The sequence below is a fragment of the Borostomias antarcticus genome, assembly GCF_949987555.1.
Source record: "Borostomias antarcticus genome assembly, chromosome: 6".
NCBI lineage: Eukaryota > Metazoa > Chordata > Actinopteri > Stomiiformes > Stomiidae > Borostomias > Borostomias antarcticus.
Genome location: NC_140239.1, coordinates 5,078,265 through 5,086,065, shown reverse-complemented (window position 1 = coordinate 5,086,065; position 7,801 = coordinate 5,078,265). Strand labels below are relative to the sequence as shown.

The window sequence follows — 7,801 nt, the reverse complement described above, 5'->3', positions numbered from 1 at the left end:
GATAGTTCTCTCACAGGAGGAGAGAGAGAGAGTTCTCTCACAGGAGGAGAGAGAGAGAGTTCTCTCACAGGAGGAGAGAGGAGAGAGAGAGAGTTCTCTCACAGCAGGAGAGAGAGAGAGAGTTCTCTCACTGGAGGATAGAGAGATTTCTCTCACAGGAGGAGAGAGAGAGAGAGTTCTCTCACAGGAGGAGAGAGAGAGAGAGAGTTCTCTCACAGGAGGAGAGAGAGAGAGAGAGTTCTCTCACATGAGGAGAGAGAGAGAGTTCTCTCACAGGAGGAGAAAGAGAGAGAGTTCTCTCACAGCAGGAGAGAGAGAGAGAGAGAGTTCTCTCACATGAGGAGAGAGAGAGAGTCCTCTCACATGAGGAGAGAGAGAGAGAGAATTCTCTCACAGCAGGAGAGAGAGAGAGAGAGTTCTCTCACCGGAGGATAGAGAGATTTCTCTCACCGGAGGAGAGAGAGAGAGAGATTTCCCTCACACTGCACCACTGCGAGGTCGTCCAATCAACGGAGGAGCATGCACGCTCACGCTCCACAGTTCAGAGAGAGGTTGAGTGGAAGAGTTACTGTGGCTGGATGGTCCGGGTGGGGAGGAGATGAAGCGCCCAGTCTTGAGACAGATGGTCAGGCAGGGAACACACTGTACTGTGCCCTCGAAGCACAGTTCAGAATGAGGTCGAGTGGAAGAGTTCGTTGGAGGCGAGGAGTTGAACCAAAGCCACGGTCTCCCAGTACAGACAGACAGTCAGGAAAGAAACACACAATCACAATTCACAATCATTAATAGGTACTTGGTTCGGAGTGAGGGTTAGGGTTAGGGTTAGATTCTACTAGTAGTGGAACCAGTTCAGATTCAGGATACGCCAACTTAACTGTCATAACTGTAGGATCACATGACCTGTCAGAAAAATATCCAGTCACAATGTCAGAAATCTCTTCAGTTAGGATGTTAGAAACCTCTCCATGGTCAGGATGTCATAAATGTCTCCAGGATCAGGAGGTCAAAAACCTCTCCACACCTCCCCGTGTCATCACAGTCAGTCGGACAGAGAGGAGCTCAACCCTTGCTCTGGAACATTCCTACTGAGTTTCAGAGAAGGATTAACCTCTCCGCTGACCCCATGAGTTCTGAGGGGATGCTCAGCGTCCTCAGTTCCTGCCAGGATGTCCTGTGTCCTCTTGTCCTCCAGGGGCCCATCCCGCTCCTCTCCCCCCTCCTCCCCCACCTCCTCCACCACCTCCTCCCCCCGGTTGAACAGACTGCTCTCGGACGTGGGGATGATGACAATCTGAGGGACGACGGAGCGCGGGTGACACAGCTGCTCTCCCACGCTGGCCGACGCCAAGCCGCTCCTGTGCCGGTCTTCGGGGCCGTCGCCGCCGTTCTCTCCGATCCCATTGGTCAGCTGGAGGCTCTGGCTCCGCATCCTGGACATCACCATTAAGGGAACAGTAGCCATGGTGACAGAGCCGGACACCAGTTCGTGCTCGCAGACGCCGGCGGACTCCCCAGGGATGGCCTGAGACTGGAAACGCACACACACACACACACACACACACACACACACCATTAACAATATGAGAACACGGTAAACACAGCAGAGAACTGGTCCGATGGCTGCCTCAGACTGCGACCTATTCGACTTTGTTGAAGATTCAAGGCGCCGTTGACGTTATCCGTTTATTTTTCGGAGTCCTGCTCATTGACTAAATCATCTGACAAAAGCGTGCCCCCTCCGGCGCCATGCCCCCCCCGTGCCCGGCGGGACCTGCGGTCTCCCTCACCTTCTCCGCAGAGCTGTAGGTGGGGGTCGTGCCCTGCGGCTGGCGCCTCCTGCTGTGCCGGACTCTGGAGGCGTTGACGGAAGAGAGACCCCTGATCGAGGCTCCCGCCTTCCTTTCCAGAGGGTCCATCTCCACGTCTCTTAACACCTGGACACAGGGACACACTCCTAGGGTCAGTTACCCTGCAGCTCCACACACACACACACACACACACACACACTCACACACACACACACACACACACACACACACACACACACACACTACTATCTCGCCGCTTGACTTAGCTGACCAGTCCCAAATCGGTAAGTTAAACTGACCTCAAATTCTTTCAAGCATCTGCTACTGTAAGTGTATTTGACCCAAATACATAAGCATTGGGCCTCATCTAGCCCCACCTCCCTCCCCCACACCCAGCCAGAGAACCCTCCTTGGTACTTGTGTGTGTGGGTGTGTGTGTGTCTGTACCGCTTTGCTGGAAGAGACGTAGGAGTCAGAGCAGTTCTTCCTGCATACGGTCGACTGGCGGCTGACGGTGGAGTCTCGGACGGAGGACTCGCTGATGGAGGGGGAAGCGCATTCCTTCCTGGCGGGCGGGGACAGACACCGCAGACAGGGGACTTTGTCTGCCAGGGTAATCCTGGGGGGGGGGAGGGGGACAGGGGATGGGGGACAGGGTCGATAAGAAAGAGATAGAGTTCGCATGGCCCTTCTTTTCTTCAGACGTTCACTCCTACCCTCCTTTCCTTCACACACTCTCCTCCCTCCTCCTTGGTACTTGGTGTGTACGATGGCGTAGATGAAGGGGTTGTAGACCATCCTGTATTTGGTGTGTACGATGGCGTAGATGAAGGGGTTGTAGACCTACCTGTATTTGGTGTGTACGATGGCGTAGATGAAGGGGTTGTAGACGGCGGAGGCCTTAGCGATGACAGCCGGGACGACCTTGGAGTACGGTGAGAGGATGCTGGCGTACCTGGAGATGAAGAGGAGGAGGAGGCGCCGTCATCACAAGAGGCGGGGAATGACAAGACAAGATAGTCGGCTTTGTTTTCAAAAGTGTCCTGATCACCGTGCCAAAGGTTGGGGCTGTGTTTGACCTTTTGGCCTGGAATGAGCTTCAGAGAACTATGACTCTGCAGGAGCTTTTAAAGTTAGGATAAAAGTCATGGAGGAAAATGAAATGCAGCTCTGTAATTGTTTTGACCCTTGATGTGACTTTTCTTTGTTAATCTTTAATTGGTAGATGCCTAATCTGTACTAATGCAATGTAGTATGTTGTAATTGCAGTATGTGTGTCTGTATCTTGCCGTTGTTTTCTTGGACAGCTCTCTCTTGCAAAAAAGATTTTTAATCAATTTTAAATAAAGGTTAAATAATATATATCCAAAAGCAGGCCCAGTGGCAGCTGCTGCAAGAGATGGAGCAGGAGAGGAGGAGAGGAGGAGAGGAAAGGAGGAGAGGAGGAGTTGAGGAGAGGAGAGGAGGAGAGGAAAGGAGGAGAGGAGGAGAGGAGGAGTTGAGGAGAGGAAAGGAGGAGAGGAGAGGAGAGGAGGAGAGGAGAGGGGGAGAGGAGAGGAGGAGGAGAGGAAAGGAGGAGAGGAGGAGTTGAGGAGAGGAGGAGAGGAAAGGAGGAGAGGAGAGGAGGAGAGGAGGAGTTGAGGAGAGGAGAGGAGGAGAGGAAAGGAGGAGAGCCTCGGCAGAGCTGGAGCCAGACAGACAGGGATTGAGCTAAACGTGATATAATGATCTACACACTCCTCCTTAATCCAAATAGCAGCAGAGAAGCATACGACTGTGGAGGGATTATCCAGATTAGGGAGGAACTGATGAGAGTCAACTGAGTAACATTTATGAGGATATGATTGGATCTGTTTTGATGTTTATTCAGTATGGTTCAAATAAACTCTACAAACTTGTCTTTATTCACATCACCACAGTACAGTGCTATTAGTGCAATACTAGTACGGTACAACCTCAATGCTACTGCTACTGCAGGGCTGCCTGTCCGATGTGGTGATAAGCAGCACGGGTTCCCAAAGGAGACACCTCCGACTGCAACCACAACTCTGGAGCGCACCGCCTCCACACGTTCTAGGACGACTCCTCAAGGATGCATCAGTGCAGATGATGAGGAGGAGTACAGGGAGATTTGAGCGGTCTGGTGGGAACCGGCTCCAACTCAACATCGGCAACACCAAGGAGGTTGTAGTGGATTTAAGAAGGAACAAGAGCCCCCCCCCACCCCTATTACCACCCAGGGGGATGAGGTTGAGATGGTGGACTCATACAAGTTCCTGGGAGTGGCCCTGAACAACAAACTGGACTGGACTGACAGTACTGAGGTTCTACAGGAAAGGACAGAGCAGACCGCTCTTCCTAAGGAGGCTCAGGTCCTTTGATGTGTGTAGCAGGATGCTACGGATGTTCTACCAGTCTGTGGTAGCCAGCACACTGTTTTTTTGCCATTGCCTGCTGGGGAGGCAACACCAGGTCTCAGGAGACAAACTCAACAAGCTGATGAGGAGGCCGGCTCTGTTATGGGGCACAAACTGGACAGCCTGGAGGCCATGGTGGAGAGGAGGATGAGAAACCCCAAATTTCCTCCAACGGGGATTATGAAAGTTCATATCGAACTAACTATCTCTACACTCACCCTGCCCAGGAGATGAGCGTGACACAGGCATACGGTGCCCAGGACAGGACATAAACCACGATCACCACGAAGGCAATCTTGGCCAGCTTCCATTCATTCCGGATGTTCTTCTGTCGGACCATCGTGGATTTCCTCAGCTGGGTGCCAAGACGCTCCACTTCCCTGTGGAGGGGGAGGGGGGTTGGGGGTGACACTCAGAAATAGAAACTTCCACTATCTTTCAGAATCAATGCTGTAAGTGGTCTCAGTGGGAGAGAGACCTTTCTGGATTCGGAACAAGTTCCTTTTTTCTAACAGGGCCTTTGAGAATTGAACATGAGATTTAATGTATAAGGTATTTCTACTGGTTCTCCGGAGGGTTCTCAACAACTGAAAAAGTCCCAATATGGTATTTAGTGTCCACCAAGGAAAATAGTTTTGCACAAGTCAGCAGACATAACTTGGATAGGGCTGTTAGAATGCGTGCATGCGTGCTGCGTATGTGTGTGTGTGTGTGTGTGTGTGAGGGGGGGGGGGGGCAACACACGGAGGGAAAGCTGATATTTCCCCAGGCCCAGATTGTGGAATTTGATTGAGCATGATGGGGCAGGGGGTTATGTAATGATGTAACAGAGTGTGCGGATGTCCCATTCTTTCTCTCAGGCAGGGTTTGCGTGTGTCTGTGTTTGTGTGTGTGTGTGTTTGTGCGTATGTGTGTGTGTGAGAGAGAGTGAGAGAGTGTGTGTGTGTGTGTATGTGTGTGTGTGTGTGTGTGTGTGTGTGTGTGTGTGTGTGTGCGTGCGTGCGCGCGTGTCTGTGTGTGCGTACGTGCGCGTGTGTGTGTGTGTGTGTGCGTGCGTGTGTGTGTGTGTGAGAGAGAGAGTGTGTGTGTGTGTGTATACATGTGCGTGCGTGCGTGCGTGCGTGTGTGTGTGTGTGCGTGTGTGTGCGTATGTGTGCGTGTGTGTGTGTGTGTGCATGCATGTGTGTGTGTGTCCTACCTTCCGGCGTTGCGTATGGCCAGGAACATGAAGATGTAACAATAAAAGATGATCCCCAAAGGAATGAAGAAGACGAAACAGCAGAGCATCATCGTGTAGCTCCGATTGGCTAATGAGTATGTGACATAGTCCCAGGTACAGGAAGTCATCAGGCCCTCAGGGACATAGGAGCCTTCAGGGGACAAAATACACAAACACATACCTCAGAGGTCAGGTATGCTGGAAAATACTTGTTAGTTACTTGCATGTTAGGGATTGCTATCCAGGGAGTTATGCGTGTGTGTGTGTGTGTGTGTGTGTGTGTGTGTGTGTGTGTGTGTGTGTGTGTGTGTGTGTGTGTGCATGTACAGTATGTTTTATAACATCAAAGTCATCTGTATCACAGTATCATTAATCAACCTCAATAAATATAATAATTCAGCTGGGATTTCTGGATGGACTCACTCCAGCCCAGGAGAGGGGCCAGGCTCCAGGCCAGGGAGTAGAGCCACACACACAAGATGGCCATGGTGGTCCGGCGCCTGGACACCCTCCGGAGGGTCTGGAGGGGCCTGGTGATGACCAGGTAGCGGTCGATGGAGATGGCCAGCAGGTTGATCATGGAGGCGATTCCAAACAGGGCCCCGCAGAATGCGTACAGCTTACAGCCTGTTTTTATAGACGGAGAGAACATCCATCTTACAGCCTGTTTTTATAGACGGAGAGAACATCCAGCTTACAGCCTGTTTATATAGACGGAGAGAACATACAGCTTACAGCCTGTTTTTATAGACAGAGAGAACATACAGCTTACAGCCTGTTTTTATAGACGGAGAAAACATACAGCTTATAGCCTGTTTTTATAGACGGAGAGAACATACAGCTTACAGCCTGTTTTTATAGACGGAGAGAACATCCATCTTACAGCCTGTTTTTATAGACAGAGAGAACATACAGCTTACAGCCTGTTTTTATAGACGGAGAAAACATACAGCTTATAGCCTGTTTTTATAGACGGAGAGAACATACAGCTTACAGCCTGTTTTTATAGACGGAGAGAACATACAGCTTACAGCCTGTTTTTATAGACGGACAGAACATACAGCTTACAGCCTGTTTTTATAGACGGAGAGAACATACAGCTTACAGCCTGTTTTTATAGACGGAGAGAACATACAGCTTACAGCCTGTTTACACAGACGGGGTGCAAACATCTTACAGCCTGTTTACATAGACAGGACGCATACATCTTACAGCCTGTTTACATAGACGGACAGAACGCAGACAGCTTACAGCCTGTTTACACAGACAGACACAACATACAGCTTACAGCCTGTTTACACACAGACAGAACACATACAACCTACAACCTGTTTACACAGACAGACACAACACAGACAGCTTACAGCCTGTTTTCACAGACAGACACAACACAGACATCTTACAGCCTGTTTTCACAGACAGATAGAACACATCTTACAACCTGTTTACACAGACAGACAGAACACAGACAGCTGTTTCCACACGCATGCAGACTGACCATTTACCTTGGACAGACTAACAGACAGACCGACAGACAGAGACACAGGCAGACAGACCGACCGACAGACAGAGAGACCGACACACAGACAGGCAGGCAGGTTAGAAGAGAGAGTAGCAGTCTTGCCCATCTCTCCAAACATCCACTTCTTATTGAGACAGTTGATGAAGAAGATGGGGGATTGTGTGAAGGCCATCAGGAAGTCGCTGACTGCCAGGTTCATGATGAAATAGTTGGGCAGGTTGCGCAACTTCTTGTTACTGTAACACAGAGGGAGAATGATACTGTTACGGTAACGCCATACAATACTAACTCACCAGTTACAGCTGACAGAGCGTTTTAGCGTCTATAGAACATCTGTAGGCAGGCCCGAACGAGCCCCCCCTCACGACCAAAGGTCCAGAATTTAAGACCAAAGGTCCGCAGCCCCCCCCCCCTGTCAACAAATCGCAATCGAAATAACCTGTCCGCACCCCCCCACCTGTCAGCAAATCGAAACGATACGGTCCACTTTTGGAGAAAAAAAAAAACGAACCCTCCCCCCCCTCCACAAGGATGGCTATGGCTATGGCATTTAGTGCTGTAAATATCTAAATTTACGATTAATCATATTTAAACACAATAAATGCCCACTTGTATATGTGTATGTGTGTGTATCTGTGGCGGTGCGTACATGACATGTGCGTCTTTGAGTCCCTGTGTCCATGTGTCCCTTCGTAGCATGAGGTTTAGACCAATCAGGAGGAGCCATATTTATTATATTAACCCGAACAGACTAGGCATCCTACTTCCATCTGTCATCACAATCACATTATCCACCTTAACTTGGCAACAACAGCAAGTCAACAACTATGGAAAA

General features: G+C 50.2%; 1 protein-coding gene across 1 annotated transcript in view; it reads right to left on the bottom strand.

The window, feature by feature from the left end:
- Positions 1-891: 891 nt before the first annotated feature.
- Positions 892-7,801, bottom strand: part of opn4xb (opsin 4xb) — a gene marked incomplete at both ends in the record, with an annotated part of 8,894 nt that continues 1,984 nt past the window's right edge. The window contains 9 exons of the mRNA XM_084439632.1: positions 892-900; positions 1,241-1,528; positions 1,788-1,934; positions 2,256-2,427; positions 2,656-2,763; positions 4,444-4,605; positions 5,424-5,595; positions 5,868-6,071; positions 7,069-7,202. Coding sequence (XP_084295758.1) covers positions 892-900; positions 1,241-1,528; positions 1,788-1,934; positions 2,256-2,427; positions 2,656-2,763; positions 4,444-4,605; positions 5,424-5,595; positions 5,868-6,071; positions 7,069-7,202 — 1,396 coding nt within the window. The remainder of the gene's footprint in view (positions 901-1,240; positions 1,529-1,787; positions 1,935-2,255; positions 2,428-2,655; positions 2,764-4,443; positions 4,606-5,423; positions 5,596-5,867; positions 6,072-7,068; positions 7,203-7,801) is intronic.